This window comes from Gigantopelta aegis, chromosome 13 (assembly GCF_016097555.1).
Source record: "Gigantopelta aegis isolate Gae_Host chromosome 13, Gae_host_genome, whole genome shotgun sequence".
Classification (NCBI taxonomy): Eukaryota; Metazoa; Mollusca; class Gastropoda; order Neomphalida; family Peltospiridae; genus Gigantopelta; species Gigantopelta aegis.
Window position 1 is genome coordinate 15,577,523 of NC_054711.1, and position 27,772 is coordinate 15,605,294.

General features: G+C 37.2%; 1 protein-coding gene across 2 annotated transcripts; it reads left to right on the plus strand.

Moving 5' to 3' along the window:
- Window positions 1–973: 973 nt before the first annotated feature.
- On the plus strand, window positions 974–21,560 carry LOC121387710 (obg-like ATPase 1). 2 transcript variants are annotated; one of them, XM_041518905.1, is made up of 12 exons: window positions 974–1,177; window positions 4,887–5,044; window positions 7,357–7,439; window positions 7,825–7,885; window positions 8,769–8,896; window positions 12,065–12,240; window positions 13,778–13,855; window positions 14,250–14,347; window positions 16,290–16,433; window positions 19,849–19,945; window positions 20,501–20,623; window positions 21,444–21,560. In XM_041518905.1, the coding sequence occupies exons 2-12, from the start codon at window positions 4,944–4,946 to the stop codon at window positions 21,549–21,551; spliced, it is 1,197 nt and encodes a 398-aa protein (XP_041374839.1). In that variant the 5' UTR covers window positions 974–1,177; window positions 4,887–4,943; the 3' UTR covers window positions 21,552–21,560. The 2 variants fall into 2 exon arrangements, with proteins under 2 accessions (XP_041374839.1, XP_041374838.1); XM_041518904.1 differs by having other exon boundaries at window positions 4,930–5,044.
- The last annotated feature ends 6,212 nt before the right edge of the window (window positions 21,561–27,772 follow it).

The window sequence follows — 27,772 nt, forward strand, 5'->3', positions numbered from 1 at the left end:
GAATTTACAATAGCCAAAATTGTAAGGTATATTAGCTGTGAGGAATGGTTATATGATAATAGTGAATTAATTGGGCAAACATTACAACCGGTAGTTCAGTATTACAGTAGGTTTTATGACCACCAAAGGTCTTGAAGGACGATTGGGATCAGAATTGAAATTTGAAAGTTGATGTTTTTTTTGGTTTTTTTATGAGTACATCGCAAATTCAAATGATAAAAAATGACTAAAACTAAATAATAACAACTGTATGATCAACAGAATGAAAAAGATTGACAGAAATAATGTTCCACAGTGATTAATCGACCTTCCTGGAAATTGTCAAAATCGAGAATGACACCTCACGCACGTGTACGGGGCAACTGCGTGATGCGCGTGCAAACTATGGAATGTGTTTCGGTGTGTTGATAAACAGACCTGAACGTTCTTTTCTAGGATGTCTGTGGTCAAAACGTATGTTCGGTCTAATAGTTGATATTAACATTAATATTTCAGGTTCCCCTACTTTTTTTGAAGAGTATATATACACTTCACCACAGACATACTACCATACTACATCCTTTGACATACTAATTGCAGATCTATCAGAATGATCGTTGGTGAATGTTAACTCAAATGAATTAAGTTACAGTATTAAAAGTTTTTAAAACTTCCTTAAATCACCATGTCCTGCCCCTCCCCCACCCCCACCACCCCGTCCCCTGTCTCCGTACGTTTATGTAAATCACATTCCCTGCAATCCGAGAGAACATAAAAGGGTTCTTCTTTCCGCTCAACACCCAACATTTTTACATGTCTAATGCAGAATAATATCTTCTTTTGACATTTTCCATTACGATAGTGTAAATATAAAATAGTGGAACACCAAATATTGTGAAAAAAACAAAAAACAAATACAAAACAGAACAAAACAGAAGAAGAAAACTATGGTGTGAGATGCGGATCTCGTCGTCTGCTACTTCCTTCCATGCGCAGTTGCATTTCGCCATTATTGCAACACGCATTGGAATTCTGGCATAAGACGTTGTTTCACGTTAAATATAAGTGGTCGCCTTAAGCGAAAAAGAAAAAGTTATTTTTGTTGTTTACTACAGTACCGCTTTTTAACGACTGACAGTCGTTTTGCACCAGCAGTTGTGTAAAACTAAACCTAAATCGGAGACGTCTTGCGCTTTCCGTAAGTTGAACACAACTTCACGTCACAGCATGCCACGCCGGGGTTACGGTTAGAACCGGCTTGTGTCCAGGGCAGTTATGTTAGACATAATTAAGAGTTTGGTATAATTAGTATTTAATTATTGTCTTCTAGTGTACCCATACAGTGGGAGGTAGCCCAGTCGGTAGTAAAACGTTCGCCTGACGCGCGGTCAGTCTGGGTTCGATCCCAGTCGGTTGGCCCATTGGGCTGTTTTTTTCATTCCAGCTATATGTCATACATGGGTGGGACGTAGCCCAGTGGTAAAGCACTTGCCTGATATGTGGTCTGTCTACGATCTATCACCTGTCGGTGGGCACACTGGGCTACTTCTTGTTCTAGCCAGTGCATCACAACTGGTATACTCGGGTACACTGGTGGCACCTAAGTCTGGCACCTAAACATTTGTGTTATATTTTTATGTTAAAATCTTTCTTTAAAAATATTTGTTTCACTGCCACAGTACAATGGAACAATAAACGTGTTACTACTGAAAGGTATTTTAATTTTAATGTTTTTAAACTCAAGTAATGAGCGCATTTTTAGTGGGACCCCCCTGTATTTACTGGCCTGCATGACGGCACATAAGTCTAAGCAGCAAACATTCAAACAACCACTTCTGTCGCTGATGTTTACAGAAATAGCAAACAAATAATGAATCCAGCTTTTTGTAAGTTCTAAACAACAAACACTTCCTGTTATAGTCTGTTTCAGAAACATTTAGGTTATGCAAATGAGATAAATATAAATGGTGTTCCATGCTCCTTAGTTTGGACAACACAGAATTACTATTAAAAAGCCAATGTCAATTTTTATTTTTTATTATTCAACAAACGTCTGTTATTAAGTGTGTAAATGAGCACAAATAGTGTTCGTTAGACATATAGGACAATCAATGATAATTTTGAAACAGACTATAGCTAAAATAGGCCATGCTGTAAGTGCAGAATCAAAATCTGTGTGCAGCCATTTTGCATTGTGTCATGCGGAGGGAAATTCAAAGTATGCTTTGATGTTTACGTTAACAGATAAAATAAAACATTCATTTCATTTATGGATTCATAAATTACAAGTACAGTATGTATTGAAGCTTCTCTGTAAACTTGTGTAAGTTGATATACAAGGTTGATTATTACAGCGTTGACAGGTGATACAAAAACATGTTGATCGAGGCTGGCAAAAGTATAGTTTTAGTGCATTAATTCAGAGTTTTTTCAATCAAATTGTTATCTACCAGTTTTGTACATATATTCAAAATCAAGATGTGTTTTAAGGGTGTATACTACCAAATCAAATCCCATAGACGACAATAGTAACATATGTGGCTAAAACTCCTACCTGCAACGTATCAACCGACATAAACGCCACGGATATAAATACTACCACCCCTTACACTTAAAGTGAATCAGAAAAAAATGGGGGTCAAGCTGCTCGTTTCTGAGATAACGGGTAGCGTCTATGACTACCCTAGTTTCGCACAAAATTCGAGTACTTTTTTTCACAGGTACCCCATACATGTTTCAAGCACAAGGCTACTTGACACATTGGTACTAGATGAAATAAAATTGCAAATTTTTTTTACCCAGATGAACTTATTATTTTTTACAACCAACACACTCACATTTATAACCAATCACAGGACTTGTGGTGTTCACTTCTCTATCAAAAGTTGGGTGCACCTCGAACTTTGACCCAGCCGGAAGTTATTTGGTTTAGTACTACCTTAACAACGGTTTTATGAATTAAATTAATGTTGTTTGTTTGTTTACAAACATACCCCAACATTTGTTTCAATACGTAATTAACTTTCGCAAACTTTTGTGCCGCGCAGACTAAGGTGACACGAGTGTACCACGATATTGCGGTATTTAACTATTTGGAAGAAATAAAGAAATGCACTAACATATATGAAGGTAAATATACTTGGGTTGCAATTTTTGCTATATCTGCATCATGTCCATGCAATTGTGTTGACAAATAAATGCAGTTCTAACATTAAAACAGTTGATGGAAGTACACCATAGCATTGGCTTCCGTTCAAGGGAGGTTATCACGATATCGTGGTAAATTGCAAATGTTACAATATGGTGGACCACACAGGTCAAAAATGGCTCTTTTTGTATACACATTTGTAGTAATGTCTAGTAAACAAACTTCAACACAATAACGAAGAAAAGTCAACTTAAAACATTTCGTTTTTCAATTGTAGTAAAATTGTAGTGGGATAGCTGTCAGAGCAGAATTGTATGCGTGTATGTTAAGTACTGGGGCTATTCATAAGCATGGGGGTGTCAGTAAAATATCACACTGTTATTTTATGACTAAACAGTAAAACTATGAATACGTATCCAAAATTTTGACATTTCTTCAAATTTGTTAATGTGCAAAACAATGTGTTGTCTGTCATCACATTTCTAATAATAAATGTGCCACTAGGGGGCATTGCGCATGCTAAACTGCAAAAATGTAAATTCCGCGATATCGTGAGCAAGGAGTATATATCAAAGGCCATGGTGTGTGCTTTCCTTTCTGTGGGATGGTACATATAAAAAATCCCATTCTACTAATGGGAACGTGCAGCAGGTTTCTTCTCTAAGCGTAGATGTCAAAATTAGCAATGTTTAACATTCAATTAATAGCCGATGATTAATAAATCAATGTGTTAAGCAAAACAGACTGTAACTTTGTTAAGGTTTGGCATACATGATGCAATCAGTAGTAATTAATGATCGTTAGCTCGTGTGAAATATTTGTTATTCAAACTCGGATGAGTTAGGCCTACCTAATCCTAAAACACTTGAACTATGGTTCTGTGATACAATGGTGGTTCAAAAAACAAACTGATTTTCACTGCTGATATATTGTAGTTTTAATTTTAGAATGTAATTGTTCACCACGTAACCGATTAGCGGTACACGTGATTTTAATGGTGTGTAACTGACATGCGAACAGAACAGTGGTTCTCGTGAAATATTGTGCCCTGCATTGCTACACAATTCTGAAATGTTAAATTTTTTTAAATAGGAGTAGCAACTCGATGTTTAAGTTCAACTGATCTCCACCTGTCGCCAATTAAAATTTAAAAAAAAATGTTTCTTGAACATATTTCTGCCAGATTCTTCCACTTATTGTGTTCACAAATAAAGTCCCAACCAATCAATTATCAAAAAAGCACGAAATAAAAATGCAAAATTAGTTAATATTTATTTGATGGTTTATTTTGTGTTTTGTTTTTGCACTGTAATGTCATGTTAAGTGATCTATCGAAAAATAGGTGGCTTCTAAAAAGATCGAGGGGCGGGATGTAGCCCAGTGGTAAAGCGCTTGCTTCATGTGCGGTTGGTTTGGGATCGATCCTGTCAGTGGGCCCATTGGCCTGTTTTTCTCTCCAGCCAGTGCACCATGACTGGTATATAAAATGCTTTGGTATGTGCTATCCGGTCTATGGGATGCTGCATATAAAAGATCCCTTGCTGCTAATAGAAAAGAGTAACCCATGAAGTGGCGACAGAGGGTTTCCTCCCTCAATATCTTGTGTGGTGACATCATATAATCGAAAATAAAATGTGTTGAGTGCGTCCTTAAGTAAAACCAGAAAGTGTATTAATATAATATTAGTGATCGTTTTCATTACATGTAGCTTCAAAGTTTGAAATCATTAAATTATCATTTTTATTTTGTTCTTTTCTAGATTTATATCCCAAAATTATTATTTTCATTTTGCTCTGTTTGAGATTGATATCCTAAAATGCCACCGAAGAAAAAGGAGGAACACACAGGACCGCCACCCTTGATTGGTCGAGTTGGGACAAATCTGAAGATCGGAATAGTTGGTTTGCCCAACGTTGGGTGGGTATTACATTATGCCAAATTGGCCATTAAACTTAAAAAATTGCAGAAATCAGCAGTTATTTTCTTTAAAATGTCAGTTATAATCTAAAATTATTTTGCCAAATGAAAATAAAATTCACCAACTGCTTTCAAAATTCGCAGTTTGCGAATTTGGCGAGTGCCAGAGCTAGGCCTGATATATAATTATATAGTTTGGAAGCCAAAAGTGAAATTATCTAGGAAGAAAGTTTCACTGATTATGTACCAAGACTGACTTTATTGTTATGTCATGGGGTGGAATCAAGGTCTGTCATCAGGGGACAATATTTCAAAATCTTCAAATGGTAAAGGCGACACCACACAATACAAATCGGGGCTAACTCTCCCGCTCGTCAAATTCACCAATTGCAGATTTTTAGAACAGTTGCAGGCCCATATAATTTTGGGCTTTTTTTTTTTTTCTTTTTTTTTTGATAACCTTTACATCTCGACTGAATGTAAAAGTTGTAGCGAGACTAACGGATCAAGATTAACGGTGAGAGTTACAGTAACGGGCAAATAACCTTTGAATCATGCACCCCGAACCCCCCAAATAACTCGTTCCTTTGGCACTCGTTCAATTGTCAAACCCCCCCCCCCCCCCCCCCCCCCCCCCCCCCCCCCCCCAATAATGTCCATCATGCTACGGGCCTGCATTGGCAAATTTGATGTTAATTTGGCCCCTCAAAAATGTGTATTAATTAAATGATGTTTTGTTGGAAATGAGCTTTGGGTTTTGCATTTTTGAGATAATTTGGAGATATTTTCTGATTACCCGGAATTAGACCTGTGAATACCTCCTACTACGAGAATAGTCGATTGACGAGACAAACATTATGATTTCATTGGTTGCTATGCATTCGGTTATTCTTGTGACTAGCGTGCGTCGTTAAATAAAACATTCCTTTCCTTTCTTGTGACTATTCTTATACAATGCACTCGTATCGTATGACATCGCCTTAACCGTAACTTTTGTTCATGTGATTTTCATTTGCATAACCTATTGGTTGGTTCTAAGAATTACATTAATTTTGCATAGCAAATAAAATTCTGATGATCCTGAAGTTCGTAACTTTCAGTTTTAGAATGTAAAGGTTCGCCATTTAATTGATAAAATTGAGTCAGTAGAATGCTCTCCTGAGGTGCTTGGGTTGAACCTTCTCATCAGACCCATTGTAGTTTGTTTTTACCCATCCCAAACAGTGCCCCACAAATGGTATATTAATGGTCATGGTATGTGTTTTCCTCTGTGCGGGAAAGTGAATATAAAAAGATTCCTTGCTGTTAATGGAAAAGGCGTGCGCTACAACAGCTTGTTCTGAATGTGCACGTAAAACCCTATGACATGACATAATGGAAATATGTAGCTGGCACACCCATTATGGGTTTTGTTTTACCCATCCCAAACTGCCCCACAAATGGTATATTAATGGTCACGGTACGTGTTTTCCACTCTGTGGGAAAGTGAATATAAAAGATTCCTTGCTGCTAATGGAAAAATGTAGCTGGTTTCTTCTGAAGACTTTGTTTGGCATCCTGTAGTCAGTGATTAATTAGCAACCCCTGCAATTAAGAAAACGTCCACAAAAAAAAAAAAACAAGCCGTGGAAAAAATCTAATACAGTCCATAGCCAAAAAAAGTGCTGTGGAGAATGAAAACCTCCTCGGCAATCTCCACGGCATTGCCGATTGTCGATTGCCCATTGTCGATTGCCCATTGCCGATTGCCGATTGTCATTGGCCATTGCAGGGGTTGAATTAATTAGTCTGCTTGTGCCATTGTGGGGTTACTAAACCAAAGAGAACTTTAAACTTTTTGTTGTGTCATGTATTAAACACATTTTGGTTTGTCGATAAATATTTTGTTGTTATGATAGTTTATATGGTATATGTGTATGTACAGGTGTGATTAAAAGAAATTCAAATGTCTTGGTTTCTCAGTTCATTACTGTACGTTAACCATGGTGGTTTTGTTTACCAGTCAGATAATCTAAGAGTAATAACCTAAAAGATTAAAATCAGCTATTTTTGGCACCCACAAACATGACAATATTTCCATACATGATGATATTTCCACTATAAAATAAATTATGATAACATTGTTTGAATTATTACAATTGTGTAAATACATAAGCAGGTCATATTAGTAATATTATTACAATATATCATAATCATTTGTTTCAAGTGTTGCCATAATGACCGATTTTTCCACAGAATCTTACTATTTTTAGACGAGATTTTCTAGATCCCATCCATACCTGTTCATGTTTATTATAATTGTTTTCTTTCAGAAAATCAACATTTTTCAATGTGCTTACAAAGAGCCAGGCACATGCAGAAAACTTTCCATTCTGTACAATAGACCCTAACGAAAGTAAGTACTAGCAAGTCAGGTGTGGGTAAATACCTTTCTCTCACTTGTAACCCAGTGGTAAAGCACTCGCTTGATGCACGGTTTGTTTAGCATCAATCCCCGTCGGTGGCCCCATTGGGCTATTTCTCGTTCCAGCCAGTGCACCACGACTGGTGTAACAAAGGCTGTGGTATGTACTATCCTGTCTGTTGGATGGTGCATATAAAAGATCCCTTGCTTCTAATCGGAAAGAGTAGCCCATGAAGTGACGACAGTGGGTTTCCTCTCTTTTATTATATCTGTGTGGTCCTTAACCATATGTCTGACGCCATATAACCGTACAAAAAATGTGTTGAGTGCGTAATTAAATAAAACATTTCCTTCCTTTCTTCTTCTTCTATTTCAGGTCGTGTCCCAGTACCTGATAAACGTTGGGATTTTCTTGTAGACCACTACAAACCGCTCAGGTCAGTAGAATGATCAGATATTAAAATAAGTTGGGAACAGTCATTAAAGGGATATTCCTGAGTTTGCTGCAATTTTTAAGATGTTATCGACTGACAGAGACTTTTTTAACGATTGTAATTACATATCAAATAAAATTTTCTGCATGACATATTAGTGGCTGTATATTAAACGTGTTTCTGATCATTCTAACATTTGTACTAGGTTAAGTTTCATTTTATTTCCTAAAATAAAAAAAATTGTACGTACGAAATTATTTGAAACCAAAATCCAGTTTTGGCTTCTTACAAATATTAAGACGACCACAAACACATTGAATATACAGACACTGATATTCTAAACAAGAAAATATATTTAATATGTAAGTTTAATCATAGAAATATTTTATTAGTTGGAAACATCTTACAATGTAGCAAGCTCAGGAATGTCCCTTTAAGGAGGTTATCACATGTCAGTTAAGTTGTGGATAGTACTTCGTGCTCGACAACATCCGTTTAAACAAGGGCCGAGACGTAGCCCAGTGGTCAGTTTGAGATCGATCCCTGTCGGTGGGCCCATTGGGCTGTTTCTGATTCCAGCAAGTGCACCGTGACTAGTATATTAAAGGTCGTGGTATGTGCTATCCTGTCTGTGGTATGGTGCATATAAAAGATCCTTTGCTACTAATGGAAAAATGTAGCGGGTTTTCTCTATGACTGTGTCAGAATTACATGAAATAGCCGATGATTAAACAGTTGATAATTATACGTTTTTTGTTTTTTTTAGCAACAGTGGGTTTCCTCTCTCTGTGTTTGTTTGGTCCTTAACCATATGTCCGACGCCATATGTCCATAAATAAAATGTAATGAGTGCGTCGTTAAATAAACAGTTTCCTTCTTTTTTCAGCAAAGTTCCTGCATTCCTCAATGTGGTGGATATAGCAGGGCTTGTGAAAGGTGCCCACGAGGGAAAAGGACTCGGAAACGCTTTCCTCTCCAACATCAGTGCCTGTGATGCCATATTCCATGTTGTTCGTAAGTGCCCATAGTTCAGAACCCATCACTAGACCCATTCTTCTAGTAAGTTTGGGGTCTGGACGTAGGCCAGTGGTAAAGCGCTCGCCTGGGGCGCTGTCTGTTTAGAATCGATCCCAATCGGTGGGCCCATTAGGCTATTTTTCGTTCCGGCCAGTGCTCCACAACTGGTGTAACAAAGTTTGTAGTATCCTGTCTGTCGGATACAGCATATAAAAGATCCCTTGTTTCTAATTGGAAAGAGTTGCCTATTGCGTGGCGACAGCGGGTTTCCTTTCTCATTATCTGAGTGGTTCTTAACCATTTGTCTGACACCATACAACCATAATTAAAATGTGTTGAGTGTGTCGTTAAATAAAACATTTCTTCCTTCTATTAAGTATTGTTTTTGTCTCAAAAAGTGCACCATGATTGGTTTATTAAAGGCCTTGGTATGTGGGGGAAATGTATATAAAAGATTCCTTGCTGCTAATGGAAAAAAGTAGTTGGTTTTCTCTACGACTGCATGTACATGTCAGAATTACCCGAAAATATCAGGATTTTCTTTGTGTTTGAAACAAGGAGTATATGGGTCATGGAATTTGCAAAATGTAGTCAATTTACGATGTGACATAGATAATTATATAACGGGTTATGCAATAAGAAATCGGTTTCCTGATTTTCTTTTTCACCTGAAATTTGCCTGTTACTGGTTTATTTCTACAAACAAATATTTTTCTGTTATTTGTTCGGTAACATATTAAATGAAGTGTCACATTTACCATAATACCGTATGGCCATTGATTAAAAGTGCTATGTCAAAGTTGCAGTAATGGCAGTTTCCGCCAACAATATTTATTTATTTTTGCTTTGAAAGTTGAAACATAAAAGTTTATACCTTCAGCTATATTGTTATGAAAATTTACAACTAAATAATTCCATTTATTAGAAGAACATTTTCTATTTTAGGGGTGAATCTTGACAGTGTGTCACACACATTAACTAGTGACATCACTGTTTTATGCGTACACATTCAACACACTAGTGGGGACGTAGACCAGTGGTAAGGTGCTCACTCGATGTGCGGTCGGTGTGGGATCAATCCCGTCGGTGGGCCCATTGGGCTATTTCTCATTCCAGCCAGTGCACCACGACTGGTATGTCATAGACCGTGGTATGTACTAACCTGTCTGTGGGATGGTGCATATAAAAGATCCCTTGCTGCTAATTGAAAAGAGTAGCCCATGAAGTGATGACAGCGGGTTTCCTCTCTCAGTGTCTGTGTAGTCCTTAACCATATGTCTGATGCCATATAACTGTAAATAAAATGTGTTGAGTGTGTCATTCAATAAAATATTTCTTTCTTTCAACACACTAAGTTTACCCAGAAGTCTTTGTAGTCAACTGACAAAAGAAACAAAGATGGTGACCATGCTATATTTAGCCACATACTATTCAGGAAACACCTCTTGTCATCCAGTTCAAGACTTTAAATTTTAAAAATTATTATGGCTTAATTATGGAAAGATTATGCATGAGATTGATTAATTTGTAATTATTTATTACCAAAAAAAATGTGAGAAAAGCAAAATATTGTAGTTTTAACTTTGACATACTGTAATGAACCATGTTTTTATCCATTTAACTTTTCTGTCCTATTTTCTTTTTTTAGTTGTAATTTTATTTTGTTATATTCTCTATTTCTTCTGTATTAACTATACTAATCACTATTTACTAACTGAATAATACTGCTGGGATAAAAACATGGAATTCATTGTTATTAAGATAAAATTTTAAGTAGGGTAATATTTAAAGGTTGTACGGTAATTTAACAGGAAGTAAAATATATATTTTTATTTGTATTTTCTTTTAATTAATTTTTGTATTTTGTTAAGTGGATACACTATTGTAGTAATAATAGAATATTTTGGTGAATTTTAGGCGTAATTGTTATGGGTAATAATTTTTATATGATTGTTTATTTGGGATGAACCAATGAGATACGATTTCGTCCTCGTGTTGCCCGTGTGGTCAAACTTGGAACTTTACTTTCTGATGTGTTTTCATAGGGTCAACACGTAAGTTATTATGGTTTGGGTAAATTAATGTTTTAGGGGTGTGTTAAAGCCTAGATTTTAGAGTTTGTTTATCTCTCTCTCTCCGTTTCCATATGCTTTATTACTGGCTATGGGGTTAATCGTTGTACATTGTTAGTAAAAGAATTGTTGTAATTTTGTTGGTTGTGCATGGGGGTGCACGCCATTTATTTTTCTTGGAAATATTATTTCTAAACATGCAGACAAATTTTAGTTATTTGTTTTCCCGATATATGTTTGTTTGAGGTTTGGGTGGTGTAGTGAACTCCGTGATAATTCGGCTTTCAAACCAATTGTTGAATTTCTAGGTGGGATATTCACATTTGTAATAGGGGCTGTTGCGGAAATTAATTGTAACATGGAAGAATTGTAGTTTCGGGATTTTGGTGTAAATCATCTTTCAAATCAAATTGATAGTTTCTGATAGGGATTATTTTCTTTGTAATAGGAGTTGTAGCCTAAATTACCGATATTATAAGTTTTTCATGTAGACCGGTGTTTTATTTGGTATGGAACTTTCAAATAAGTATATTTGTCGGAAATCTCAGGGTAATATTATTGTATAACTTGTCAAATGTCCACAGTATTTTGTTAAGAGCTCTTATGTCTTTTTTAAAAAAGTCAACATTTTGTTCAGTATCACGTCACGATTCATGAAGCAACCTTCAGAGATTGCTACACAGTTCTAAAACATTCAATAGTGGCTAATTTATTAATTTATTAATTTATTAATTTTACTGACAAGCGATTGCCAATCAAGGGGTGGGTCATAGCACAGTGGTCAAGTGCACGCCTGATGTGCGGTCTAGGATTGACCCGTTGGACTATTTCTCATTCCAGCCAGTACACCACAACTGGTATATCAAAGGTTGTGACCAGTATGTGATATATCCTGTCTGTGAGATGGTGCATATAAAAGATCCCATGCTACCAAATGTTTGACATCCAATAGCCGATGATTAATAAATTAATGTGCTCGTTGAACAAAACAAACTTCTTCTCTTTTTTTGTCAATAAAAATTTCGAAAAACTAAATTGTCCTCTTATGTGTTATACAACGTTACCATTCTTTTTTCTTTTGTTTTGTTTTGAGGATGTTTTGACGATGAAGAAATAGTCCATGTTGAAGGTGACGTGAATCCTGCTCGAGACTTGGAGATCATTCACGACGAACTGCGACTAAAAGATTTAGAATTTCTCAAAAAGCAGGTTGAGCCCGTGGAGAAGACTGCAGGGCGAAGCTCAGACAAGAAGAAAAAATATGAATATGTAAGAAAAAAAGATAAAAATTTACATTAATATATTTTTTTTAACCTTCTGACTAGGCCTACTGCAGGCGGCGAGTAATCTCACCTGATGTCAGTCGACATACTGTACACTGTATACAGTGCATTCCCCAATTCATATTTCCCGCTGTTTTGCACACGACACTCACAGGAAGTGATTTACTAACAGGAAATAAAAGACAAGTCAGCTTCCTGTTTATTTAGATTTAGTGTTTTTTTCAATGAATTATACCTTGAATTTTGAGTTGAAAAAGTGGTTTTCGGCAAGTATTTTCACTTGACAACAGTGGCTACACGTTGCGGTCATTTTCAGGGCTTGATAGCCGATTGTGTTAGCTAATTTGATAATAAATTTGATTGTTTTACCAACAACGAAAATCAACAAATATTGGGATAAATTTGGTCAGAAAACCACTGTTATTGGGAATAATGGACCTAAATACTGTACTACTGGCCGCAAAGCCCATAAGTAAACGCGACTTTTTTTCTTTTTTTGCCTAATTTTAATCAACATCAACCAATCTAAAATATTTGAAAAATTTGAAAAACCCTCCACGAAAATAATACTTACCGATTCAAATGTGTACTTTATTTTATGTATTTATAAAAGGTTTAAGTGAATATATATGAGTAAACATTATAAACTCTCGTTTCCAACCAGTGCACCACAACTGGACAAAGGCCATGGTATGGAAGGGAAGGGAACTGTATTAACGTGCCCACATCCTTACGGTTCAGGCACGCCCATCATGGACTCTGGTTCTGACTCCGCCAGCCCATGATTCCATGGCGGGGGGAGGCCATGGTATGTGCTTTCCTATCTGTGGCAAAGTGCATATAAAAGATCCCTTGCTGCATTAGGAAAATGTAGCGGGTTTCCTCTGATGACTATATGTCAGAATCACCAAATGTTTGACATCCAATAGCCGATGATTAATAAATGTGTTATATATTCATTATGTCATTTGAATGTTGGAGTGATGGCTAACTGGAAATATAGTTGTCATGAGTATAAAGTTTACAAAAAAGATTGATTGATTTGAACTTATGTTTGTGTTTATATCTAATTACGGTTCAAGCACGCTGACATGGGCACACATCTCAGTTATCTGGACTGTCTGTCCAGGACAGTAGGTTAGTTGTTAGTGGTTAGTGAGAGAGAAGAGGGTGTAGTGGTTTTACATCTACCCATTGAGTCGTTAAAACTTGCTCTGGGTGGAAGCTGGTACCGGGCTGCGAATTCTGTACATACCAGCCTTATATCCGATGGCTTAACCAGAACACTACTGGGGCCGGTATTCATAACATCATATATTAGCCTCGCATTATTTTATTCCTAATATATGATATGGACAGTACCTAACCACAGTCTTGTAATAATTTCTATTAACACATATTGGCCTTGCATTATTTTATTCCTAATACTGTAGATCACTCACATTAATTTAGGGACGCATTAATTTCAGTATATGATATGGATGATACTTGTAATAATTTCTATTCACACTATTCTTTTTCAGGACACACTGGTGAAAGTTAACAATCTTTTAACAGATCAGAAATTGTGGGTCAGACACGGAGTATGGGACACAAAAGAAGTGAGTAAACATTGTATACTATCATTAGGCAGCTTAATCAGCCCAGTGGTAACAGGCTCACCTGATGTGTGGTCAGTCTAGGATTGATCCCATTGGGCTATTTCTCGTTCCAGCCAATACACCACCACTGGTAAATCAAAGGCTGTTTGTGGGATGGTGCATGTAAAAGATCCCTTAATGCTAATTGGAAAGCGTAGCTCATTGTGTGGATGCAGCAGGTTTTCTCTCTCCTCTGAGGAGTAGTAGGTTAGTTGTTAGTGAGAGAGAAGAGGGTGTAGTTGTCTTACAAGCCGGTATGGGGCTGTGAACCCTGGAGTACCTACCAGCCTTATCACGACACCACCATGGCCAGTTTTAACAGTATGTGTAAATTGTTTTTGATTTTTTTTTTCAGATAGAAATTCTAAACACCTGTTTATTTTTAACTGCAAAACCTGTTATATACTTGGTGAATTTATCTGAGAAAGACTACCTCAGGAAGAAAAATAAACGGTGAGTGTTTATGCAAGTACGATGTTGAATTTGTTTGTAAACAAGGATCTGATGTTTTCAATCTTACATATTTCATGTTCCAGCTAGTGCCTCGTCTCAAAAGTGGGGACGGGACGTAGCCCAGTGGTAAAGCGCTCTCTTGATGCGCAGTCGGTCTGGGATCAATCCCCATCGGTGGGCCTATTGGGCTATTTCTCGTTCTAGCCAGTGCACCACGACTGGTATATTAAAGGCCATGGTATGTGCTATCCTGTCTGTGGGATGGTGCATATAAAAGATTCCTTGCTGCTAATCGAAAAGAGTTGCCCATGAAGTGGTGACAGCGGGTTTCCTCTCAATATTAGTGGTGAGTATTACCATAGTATTGTGAATGGTTAAATCGCTTGATAACTAATATAAATAGATATTTTGCAAAACTATTTACTTCAATCTTCCAATATGTATGTGTGTTTGTGTGAATCTACGTGAGTCTGTACGTATGTTTGTGTTTATGTCTGTGTTTGTACTTAGTTATTTGTAATAATGTCACATTGTAGTGAAATGATATTTAATAAATTTATAATATAAAGACTCCACATTGTTGTTATGCTTTATTTTCTATGGTGTTCAATGTTTTTGCAGAAAGATCAATTTATTATTAGACTATTTATTTATGGTTTCGAATGTTTCTGCAGAGAAATATTTTTTTTTTATGGTTTCCAATCTTTGTGTAGAAAAATTAACATGACCACATGTTTTGACTTTAATTGCAATCACTGTGCAGTGACCATATCGCCGGCTGTTGAAAACATTATATGAGGGCACCGACGTAGCAGGGACGCAGACGTACTTCTTTGCAGTGATGGATCAGGATGAATATCTTTGATTATTTTTACTCCACAAGATCAAAAGATTTTATACTGTCGAAACTATTGATAGTGAAGCAAACAATTGCGATAGTTATCGATAACTGAATTAACTATCGATGCATTGCTATTGAGACACTGACTATTGCAGCATATCAATAGTTTGATGTATTGTTACACCACTACTCAATATTTGTGGTCCTTAACCATATGTCCAACGCCATATCACCGTCAATAAGATGTGTTGAGTGCATCGTTAAATAAAACATTTTCTTCCTTCCTTCAACCTCTCAAAAGTTGTAACTGTTTTATTGGTCCCCTATTTTTACCTTTCTGACACCCAATAGCCGATGTGTATTTTAATGCTGGGGTGTCGTTAAACATTCATTCATTCATTCACACCCAATAGCCGATGTGTATTTTAGTGCTGGGGTGTCATTAAACGTTCATTCATTCATTCATTCATTCATTCACTCGTTCATTATTGGTCCCCTACCGGTCCAGCTGGAAGGGACTGTAAGTTTCATCTCTGTCCTGTCTGTCTGTCTGTCAGTCCGTCTGTCCCACATGTTGTTTTCAGAATGCCGTAAGATGTTGAGCTGAAATTTTGTGTATAGCTTTATTATATACTATTACAGATCAAGTTTGACTTTCATGACAATTTACCTAGCCCTTGAACTTAGGAAATATGAAACTTCTTTTTTTTTGTGCACAGCCTCAAGATTTTTATAAAAATCTTTTAGAGTTGTGGTCCTTGAACTTAGTCGATAAGAAAATGTGTTAGGCTCGCTAGGAGACATGTATTGTGATAGCAGTATTCTCTTAATGCTTGTTTTATTTCAATTAATTTTATATTTTATTTGTCCCCAACTTGAGGGTCGATATATGTTATTTGTCCCCAACTGGAGGATCGATATATGTTATTTGTACCCACTGGAGGGTCGATATATGTTATTTGTCCCCACTGGAGGGTCGATATATGTTATATCTGTCTGTCTATCCCTCATAAACGTTTCTATGTCTGAGGTTGTCTTCTGATTGTAAAGTTGGATGCAAATGAATTAACCAAACATTCCTTTCTTTTTAACGATGTCCAGGTTGCTAGGAATCAAAGAGTGGATTGACAAGAACGATCCCGGCGCCCTGGTCATTCTGTTCAGCGGAGCCCTTGAGCTGAAACTCACAGACATGGCTACGGATGATGAGAAAGCTGCCTATCTCAAAGAAATAAACTCTACAAGGTAAGAACAACCTTTTTAAAACATGTCATATATATTTATTACACCGCGGTGGAAGAGATACCCATGTGATATTTATCATCTCTTCTGTTGAAACATGTCTGTTGAAACATGTCATGTATATTTATTACACCGCGGTGGAAGAGATACCCATGTGATATTTATTGTCTCTTCTGTTGAAACATGTCATGTATATTTATTACACCGCGGTGGAAGAGATACCCATGTGATATTTATCATCTCTTCTGTTGAAACATGTCATATATATTTATTACGCCGCGGTGGAAGAGATACACATGTGATATTTTTCATCTCTTCTGTTGAAACATGTCATATATATTTATTACGCCGCGGTGGAAGAGATACACATGTGATATTTATCATCTCTTCTGTTGAAACATGTCATATATATATATTACGCCGCGGTGGAAGAGATACACATGTGATATTTATCATCTCTTCACGTGTGAGGGGCGAGACATATCCCAGTGGTAAAACGTACACCTGATGCGCGGAGGGTCTAGGATTGCTTCCTGTCGGTGGGCCCATTGATCAAGCCAGTGCACCACGACTGGTATATCAAAGGCTGTGGTATGTGCTATCCTCTGTGGGCTGGTGCATAATGTAGCGGGTTTCATCTATGACTATCAAAAATGGCCATGTTTAACATCCAATAGCCAATGATAAATAAATCATTGTGCTCTAGCGGTGTTAAACAAAACACATGTTTTTTAAACTTCACATGTGAAAATACTTCTCTTGATAGGTCATGACCTCTGATCACGTGCAACGACGTACAGTGTCACACAGCACAACTCTGCATAGATGTTATGCGAAAAGTATGCACATGGTTCTTTCGATTCATGTTTTTAAATTGGGAAAAAATACTTGCTATTAATTCTTATAACTAATGTTAGCAGCATAATTTAACAAAATATATTTTTTTATAATTTAGTTTTGCCTTGAATATGTTTATAATATTGTTTGCAGGCCTAGATCTGTTGTAACCTATATGTTAGCAGGTGTGTATTTCAAGATAACCTGAACATGGACATCCAGCAGGCACTTTATCACTGGGCTACATCCCTCCCTAGATCTGTTGTAACCTATATGTTAGCAGGTGTGTATTTCAAGATAACCTGAACATGGACATCCAGCAGGCACTTTACCACTGGGCTACGTCCCTCCCTAGATCTGTTGTAACCTATATGTTAGCAGGTGTGTATTTCAAGATAACCTGAACATGGACATCCAGCAGGCACTTTACCACTGGGCTACCTCCCTCCCTAGATCTGTTGTAACCTATAGGTTAGCAGGTGTGTATTTCAAGATAACCTGAACATGGACATCCAGCAGGCACTTTACCATTGGGCTACGTCCCACTCCAGATCTGTTGTAACCTATAGGTTAGCAGGTGTGTATTTCAAGATAACTTGAACATGGACATCCAGCAGGCACTTTACCACTGGGCTACGTCCCGTCCTGGATCTGTTGTAACCTATATGTTAGTAGGTGTGTATTTCAAGATAACCTGAACATGGACATCCAGCAGGCACTTTACCACTGGGCTACATCCCTCCCTAGATCTGTTGTAACCTATATGTTAGCAGGTGTGTATTTCAAGATAACCTGAACATGGACATCCAGCAGGCACTTTACCACTGGGCTACATCCCGTCCTGGATCTGTTGTAACCTATATGTTAGCAGGTGTGTATTTCAAGATAACCTTAACATGGACATCCAGCAGGCACTTTACCACTGGGCTACATCCCGTCCTGGATCTGTTGTAACCTATGTTAGCAGGTGTGTATTTCAAGATAACCTGAACATGGACATCCAGCAGGCACTTTACCACTGGGCTACGTCCCTCCCTAGATCTGTTGTAACCTATAGGTTAGCAGTTGTGTATTTCAAGATAACTTGAACACGGGCAACCAGACTCTTATGTTTGTTTCAATGCCTGCACTTGATCCTTTGATGACTCAGTTAGTCCAGATGTGTTCAGGACGAATGGGCGACTTGTCCAGTAAAGCTGCACTTGATCCTTTGATGACTCAGTCAGTCCAGATGTGTTCAGGACGAATGGGCGACTTGTCCAGTAAAGCTGCACTTGATCCTTTGATGACTCAGTCAGTCCAGATGTGTTCAGGACGAATGGGCGACTTGTCCAGTAAAGCTGCACTTGATCCTTTGATGACTCAGTCAGTCCAGATGTGTTCAGGATGAATGGGCGACTTGTCCAGTAAAGCTGCACTTGATCCTTTGATGACTCAGTCAGTCCAGATGTGTTCAGGATGAATGGGCGACTTGTCCAGTAAAGCTGCACTTGATCCTTTGATGCAGTCAGTCCAGATGTGTTCAGGACGAATGGGCGACTTGTCCAGTAAAGCTGCACTTGATCCTTTGATGACTCAGTTAGTCCAGATGTGTTCAGGACGAATGGGCGACTTCATTATGAACTATATGGTTACAAATATCTTCGTTCGTATCAAAGTGTTACATCCCAATAGAACGTAAACTGGGACATAACACCTCGATGTCACACTATGACTGGTATATGATTGGTGCACTACGATCTTAAGCCCCGGTCACACTGTCAAGAATCAGGACACCGGATACGATCCGGAATCATTTCTTACAATCCGTCGCTGTTTATATTAAATCCCTGAACAACCGAAGTACATCCTTAATGATCCGTAGAAGAACCTAATAATCCGTTCTAATCCGTAATAAACCGTACTTAAACTGTACTTATCTGTACTTATCGTTACTTATCCGTACTTAATTGTAGTAATCCCCGGCCTCAAGCCCTGGTCACACGATCATGGATCAGGACGACAGGTTAGTCACGGATACGATCCGGCATCATTCGTAACAATCCATTGTGGTCTGTACTAAACTGTACCGATCCTTAGCGACAACTCACCTGAAAGTGTTTTAGGAGAGCAGCATCTGTAGCGCTTCCCTTTGTCAACTAACCCCTATCCTTAATAATCCTTGGTTTATCCGACGAAAACCGTAGTTAAACCGTGGTGCATCCATAGGGGACTGCAGATAGACCACTATCCGGGGTCATTCGTGAGGTTTTAATCCGTTGTGGATCCGGCCAGACGATCCTTGACAGTGTGACCGGGGCTTCACTGGAACATCAGTCAATCAAGTTCAGTGACTATATTAAAATCGATGATGGGTAATAAATAGGATATAAACGAGATACCATTTCCGATTTCATAAAATGTTTATGTTCCTTGTGAAATAATTTTCATTTTCACTTACTGAAGCTCATGACATTTCAAAATGATTTCACTCGAGACATAAACATTATACAAAATGGAATCTAGTTTAATATCCTATAAGTTTTACCCAGTTGTTCTCTACAGAATATATTATAATTAATATTGCATTCTTTTATTTCAGTGCTCTAGAAAAAATTATTGTCAATGGTTACAAGGCTTTGAACTTAATTTATTTCTTCACCACTGGCAAAGATGAGGTGAAAGCGTGGACAATAATGGTAAGAATATACAGTAAAAAAAAATCTAAATTAAGCAAATTAAATCCACAGCTTTTTTCCTGTGGTAAAGCGTCTGTTTAATCTGCGGTCGGTCTAGGATCGATCCCCATCGGTGGACCCATTGGGCTATTTCTCATTCCAGTTACTGCTCCACAACTGGTGTAACAAAGGCTGTGGTATGTACTGTCCTGTCTGTGGAATGGTGCATATAAAAGATCCCTTGCTGCTAATCGAAAAGAGTAGCCCATGAAGTGGCGACAAATGCGTTTCCTCTCAATATCTGTGTGGTCCTTAACCATACATCTGACGCTAGATTGGCTAGAAATGTTCTAGAGTATCCAAGAAACCCTCTTCTGGTCACGTGATCTCCTCTTCTTCTTTCTTCGCTTGTTGGGTTCTTTAATTTACTATGTTTTTCTTCCTCTTTTCTTTTCTTCCCTTTACCATTTCTTTCCATCACTTTCCTATCCTTTAATTTTCTTTCCCTTCCTATTCTTTGCTATTTTGAAACTGAACGAACACCCGGAATACCTTTGTTGTTTTGTATCGCCACAGAAAGGAATGAAAGCCCCTCAGGCTGCTGGCAAGATCCACACAGACTTTGAGAAGGGCTTTATCATGGCAGAAGTGATGTCGTACGCAGACTTCGAAGAGTACGGTACAGAAGTCGCTTGCAAGGTAATCATATATCGTGGGCTGTATTTCACTCTCAAACTGACAGTAAAATATACATTTGTCTCATCCCGCCCTGAGTGAGTTTTAATCCTATATCATGGGCTGTATTTCACCCTCAAACTGACAGTAAAATATACATTCGTCTCATCCCGCCCTGAGTGAGTTTTAATCCTATATCATGGGCTGTATTTCACTCTCAAACTGACAGTAAAATATACATTCGTCTCATCCCGCCCTGAGTGAGTTTTAATCCTATATCATGGGCTGTATTTCAGGCAAGTTGCCGCTCTCCTAAAACAATTTCAGGCGAGTTGCGATGATCACTCACATTTTCTAGCAAAGACTGATTCAAGTAATATCTTATTTTGTGGGTAATGAGTATACACAAATAATTCTCCCATCTATCCTATGTGATCAGTTATGAATCGGCTCAAAGCCAAGAAATAAATTAAGAATAAAATGCAGGTGTTACTTTTAGTTTAATAACAAAAAGTAGGGCACCATAGCAAGTTTAAGATGCACAAAGGCAAAACTGTTTGCAAGCGTATTTGGTTACTAAAAATAAAGATTAATTTTTTAAATATTTGTTTGCTAAACTGTCAATTCTTTCGCAATTAAGGATACATATGCAGCATGGGAAGTTTGGGGCACAGTGCCAAACCAGTTCAGGAACCATGGCATGTTTCTTGTTGTCGACGTGAGATTTTCGAGGCTCATATTATGACAAGTAAAGAGAGCAGCCACAGCCATGGTAAAATATGAACCCTGGTAAGGAATGTGCTGGGGTGTCATTAAACATTGTTTTCCTTGTCTTAACTTACAGGCAGCAGGGAAGTACAAACAGAAGGGACGAGATTATGTGGTGGAGGACGGGGACATTATTCTCTTTAAGTTCAACGCTGGGGCCGGGCTGTCGGGGAAGAAGAAGTGAAAATAAGAAGAAAAAAAAAACATTCATGTTTTTAGCAATGCTGTGAACTCTGTACATTACTCATGCTTATAAAGCCAGCCATGTCCGATGGTCAAGCTTCAAGATTGACCAGGTGTTTCTGGCCTGGTGCTTATAAAACTTTTAGAGTCTAGACTCGAGACTAAATAGAAAAAGGATCCACTTGGTTCATCTTCGAACCCCCCCCCCCCCCCCCCCCCCCCCCCCCCCAGGTGCAGATCACACTACGCCCCTGAATAGAGTCTGAGACACTAATGTCATGACAACGGCATACAAATTGTACGTGTGTGACGTCATTAGAGATTGAGTCTGTAATAGAGTCTGAGACACTAATGTCATGACAACGGCATACAAATTGTACGTGTGTGACGTCATTAGAGATTGAGTCTGTAATAGAGTCTGAGACAGTAATGTCATGACAACGGCATACAAATTGTACGTGTGACGTCATTAGAGATAATGTCATGACAACGGCATACAAATTGTACGTGTGTGACGTCATTAGAGATTGAGTCTGTAATAGAGTCTGAGACACTAATGTCATGACAACGGCATACAAATTGTACGTGTGTGACGTCATTAGAGATTGAGTCTGTAATAGAGTCTGAGACAGTAATGTCATGACAACGCCATACAAATTGTACGTGTGTGACGTCATTAGAGATTGAGTCTGTAATAGAGTCTGAGACACTAATGTCATGACAACGGCATACAAATTGTACGTGTGTGACGTCATTAGAGATAATGTCATGACAACGGCATACAAATTGTACGTGTGTGACGTCATTAGAGATTGAGTCTGTAATAGAGTCTGAGACACTAATGTCATGACAACGGCATACAAATTGTACGTGTGTGACGTCATTAGAGATTGAGTCTGTAATAGAGTCTGAGACAGTAATGTCATGACAACGCCATACAAATTGTACGTGTGTGACGTCATTAGAGATTGAGTCTGTAATAGAGTCTGAGACACTAATGTCATGACAACGGCATACAAATTGTATGTGTGTGACGTCATTAGAGATTGAGTCTGGACTCTATAAAGGTTTTATAAGCATGGGCCCTGGTGTCACGGGAATGTTATTTTCTTCACACCAGAGCTTTAGATAAGTCCTGTGATGAATCTTAGAATGTATTGGAAGCCCATTTGTTTGTGTTTATTTTTACAAGATTCTCTTTACTTGTGTGCTGAGAATGCCGTTTTGTTCACACCACAGCTGAGATCGAGGGGTTCTTCCATGAAATTTAAACATCTGTTCGAAACCCTGTTTTAATGCTTAGAATGTATTCTTAATAAGGCAAGAATTACGAATTCATTCCCGTTGATTAATCTGCACCTGGTGGTGTGACAAGAATGAATTCTCAGCAATTCGCTAGATTGCATTGGTAGGACCATTTGTATCTCAGTTTACAAGATTTGTTGGACGACTTGCTAGCTTTAAATCTTGAAGCCAATGTCCACCATTATTGGCTTATAACTGATTGAAGTTGGGGATTTATTCAGGCTTTCTATGTGGCCGAACATTGGTCGATTCCCAAACAAAAGTGGCACTGAAAAATCCCAATTTCTGTTCTAAAAATTTGCATGTGGTTGCTTATCACTGGTTAGTTTTGACCCTATTTAGAGATTTAAAACTGGTAGGTGCCTTGTTCAAATCCCTGTACCACCTCCAACGAATTAAGAGTTTTCATGGTAGTTTGAAAAGGTGACAGACTGCTACATCACCCAACTTCTCTTTTTAGAAATTAAAGTTTTTAAAAGTTCATAAATTAATGATCAGGGCCCTGTTTTATGAAGCAATCTTAGTGCTAAGATCATACGATAGTTATCTACTTAAGATGATCTTAGGGCTAAGATCGTACGGTAGTTATCTACTTAAGATGATCTTAGCGCTAAGATCGTACGGTAGTTATCTACTTAAGATGATCTTAGCGCTAAGATCGTACGGTAGTTATCTACTTAAGATGATCTTAGGACTAAGATCGCTTGGTGGAATGGGGCCCAGATAATTTGTCATGTGTTCATTTCCAGATTTGGTCATTTGTCAACCAGTTGGTATATGTACAATTGTCTTTGAATTAAATAGAGGATAATAAACGAGTTACCAGTTATTATCAAATGTATGTCCCAAGTGAAATAATTTTCACTTGTCACGAGGTTAGGGAATGACAAGTGAAAATTATTTCACGAGGGACTTAAATTTGATAATAACTGGTACCTACATAAATGTAGTTTGTTATTCTATTTATTACCCCAGCTATTTTGTTTTCCTCTAAAATCTTTTTTTTTCTCAATATATATAGCCTACACATACGTCTATATAGTTTGATGTAAACCACTTTACACTCTGTTCTGGGTATTGCTATAATTTTGTATTTTAATCGTTCATAGATAATTTTCAAAAGTTCTATATAGGCCTATTCTCGGGTTTTTTAAATTTATAATGAATTGCATTAAACTGACATTTTATTACCAGTTTAACATTGAAAACAGAAAGTCCTAAATGCAAACTCTCTAAACTATGTGACATCATTTTGTGTGTTTGCTAAATTGTCATGATGTCATATTTAGTACAGACAAGGTCATTAGTTTGTAAGTGTCAGATTGTCCAATAGTATTGTACGTTACACCAGTTCAAAATATTTCTCACTGAGAAAAAAAAAAAAAATGTTTTCCCTGTTATAGGAGTGACCACTGGGGTAATAAATAAAGTGTATATACTGTGTATAACATGCATCATATTTAAAATGCAGTTTATTCATTTATGCTTACAAAGTTACATCATTGTTTCATTCAAAACCGTGCAACTTAGGCTGTGCCTTTTCTTGTCATACCTGAAGAAATGTGCTACTTATTATTGTTTTGTTTTTTTAATTACTGAAAGTTAAAAGCATGTCTCACCATATTATATCATCATTCACGGTTTGAGGGGAGCTGTCAATATGGCTCCCCATCACTTTCTTAAAGTTACATTCTCTGGTTACCATATTATAACATCATGTACAAATGTGAAATACAAGCTCAAAGGCACTTTTAAAAAAGTTGTGTATGTTCGCTATGAACAGATATCGTCAAACGTATACACTTGATTCGTCGCCTGTGCCGCCATAGCTCGGCAAAGCACAAACGACAGCCTTTTGTCAGTTTCAGTTAACATGTGCGTTTGCTGATTTCAAATTGTAGGGTTCGTTTCAAAAAATTAAAAGAGAAATCTTGTGTTGTACGAAGAACGTTCGGTTGAGGATACAGTACTAGTGTCTTTAGTTAAAACCAGTTTGATCTTGACAACGTATTATCGACAGTCGTACCTTCCTATTTCAGAATTGATCTTTTATAAAGTGTTAGTAGAACTTTCAAAGTTTAGTTTGTATACTAGTAACACATTAATCATGTATATATTTTAAAAATAAAATATACTAAAGTAGACAATGAACGTTTTCACTTCTTAATTTTACGTGTTAAAATCGACAAATTGAAATAAATATTATTTCGTTTGGAAAGGGTAAAGTTGGAGGGGGGGGGGGGTTGTTTAACGACATCAAAGATAAAGCATATTGATTTAATAATCATCCGAAACCCATACAACCGTAAATAAAATGTGTTGAGTGCGTCGTTGAATAAAACATATCCTATCCTTCCTTCCATCTGCTGTTGGATGTCTAACATTTGGTAATTTTGACATATAATCTTAGAGAGGAATCGGGTGCATGTGCAGGGGGAGGGTATTGGAGGTCGAAAGCCTTACTTGCCCAAGCTTAAAAAAAATTGAAATGTATTTTTTGGGGGAGCATGGCCCCATATAATCTTCGCTTAACACAGTCTATAACCCCAACCCCACTGAAATCCCTGCACACGCGCCTTGGAAACCTGCTACGTTTTGTTTTAGCAAGGGATTGTTTATATGTATCATCCCACAGACAGGATATCACATACCATGGTCTTTTTGTATACCCGCCAATGGGGATCGATCCTAGACTGACTGCGCATTTCAAAAAAACACCTTTTTAGGTCTAATTAATGAATAAAAATAACATATAGTCTTGAAAAATGTTACGTAAATCGAACACGGTACCCTCTTCCTCTACCCCTAGAGCGTTACGTAATTAGTAACACCCCCTTACATGTAACGTGTATGCCAACAGCTGGCCACTGTCAAAATTTCAAGGCAAATCCCCCACTCGCCGACCCCTGGAAAGGCGTTGTACCATACGTCTATGGATATAAATATGTTTTGGAGATATGAGACGACCCCTCAATCAAGACAGTTAAATTTGTTAAAAAATTATGAAATCTCACGTGATCTCTTGTTGGGGAATTCTATACTTGTGATAAGCCAATGAAAACCGAGATGGGTACGAGCCCGTCAAAAGTGTTCCACTTTCAAAATCATGGCTTTGTTTTTGATCTGGATAAGCCAGCGTAATGAAACCAATGAGGAGTGTGGCGTCATATATGCACCAAACATGATTGGATTTTCTGTTCTATATGCTTAAATAATAAAACTATTCCAGGGAATGTAGTTTTAAGACTAGTTGAAGGAGAGTAATATTTATCTCCCCTTTGTATGTGGTTTAAAAGAACAATAGCGCTAGAAAACCATTAAATATCAATGCTCGGTATGGTAATATCTCGAATGCCTCCCCATATATGTTAGGGATGCAATTAATCACTTTAATAATGCACATATTGAGTATGATCTAAAATTAATGTCTGTGGTCTATTGTAAACGGTTACATGTGCAAGTAAGTAACAGAAATGTACAGGAGTTTGGATTCTAACCAGGCATTGTAACAGAAATTTGGTGACAACAAAACATTCATAGCCAGCAAAGTTTCCAGTCTGGGTTGTTGTTTTTTCAATTTTATGTAAATTACAGAGAAGATACAAATATTTTTTAGACAAAGTACTAATTTTAAATCTGCTTTTTATCATTATTTTGCATTTTGTAGATGCCATGTTTATATACCATGGCAGCCATATTACAACAAAAAAATGGCAGACAAAATGCAATATAAAATTTTCATAATAGAGGGTTTCCGCCAAAATTGTTAACTTTAGCTTTGATATTTAAACATAATACCTTCAACCATATGCCCATTAAAAAAATTATAACTAAGTTTAATTTAATTATAGAAAACAAAGTTATTGGAGAATCTTTCGTGGACAGCCAACGGAATTGGTAACATTTGGTTAAAGTAAATATTCTGTAACGTTATGTAGGTAGATGTTGCCGAAAAGTATGCTGTCTTTGTGCAATGCATATGTCTATGACGGCCCTATTAGTTACTGACAGTCAACTTTCCAAATTTTGTGGATCCACCAATTTCATAACATTTGTTAAAATATGAATCTAGTCGTGCTAAAGGCGACTGTTTGCACGGGATGACAAGACAATTATAATATTTCCAAGTTATTTATGTGAAGATTGTGTTATTAGTTATCACAAATAAATGTAAAAATAGTAAAATATCACCCTTGTATCTATGATACTGCACCCTTAATGGTAAAATATGACCCCTGTATCTATGATACTGCATCTTTAATGGTAAAATATGACCCCTGTATCTGATACTGCACCTTTAATGGTAAAATATGACCCCTGTATCTATGATACTGCACCTTTAATGGTAAAATATGACCCTTGTATCTATGATACTGCATCTTAAATGTAAAATATGACCCCTGTATCTATGATTCTGCACCTTTAATAGTAAAATATGACCCTTGTATCTATGATACTGCACCTTTAATGAGGATGAGGATGTGAAGTAAATATTTACTTGTAAAGTAGAAATTTATGAAAATGAGAGAAATTTCTGTTGAAGTATTATGAGCATTTAATATGTTGCTTGTTTAAACACATTTCATACATGTATTTTTTGCTCCACAAAACCATTCAGATACATCATTATTGAAAGGATAATCTGAAAAAACTGGTCAGTCACAATTTATTTAATTTATATAATTATATTATGTTGCAGACTGAAAACATATCCTTGTGTACAGAGTTGCAGGTTAATGTTTGTGGGTTTTTTAACCAACACCACTAGAGAACATCCATTAATTAGTCAGCCCTACTGAATGTCAAACATTTTGGTAATTGTGACAAGTAGCGACAGTCTTCAGAGGAAACTCGCTAAATGTTCCATTAGCAACAAGGGATCTGTTGTATGCACTAGTGATGGTGTGTAAGACAGCA

Excerpts from the sequence above, each read along its gene's own strand:
- LOC121387710 (XM_041518905.1), top strand. The coding sequence starts at position 4,944 with ATGCCACCGAAGAAAAAGGAGGAACACACAGGACCGCCACCCTTGATT. Across the intron at positions 14,348-16,289 it reads CTCAGGAAGAAAAATAAACG|GTTGCTAGGAATCAAAGAGT; the intron begins GTGAGTGTTTAT and ends AACGATGTCCAG. Across the intron at positions 20,624-21,443 it reads GTACAGAAGTCGCTTGCAAG|GCAGCAGGGAAGTACAAACA; the intron begins GTAATCATATAT and ends CTTAACTTACAG.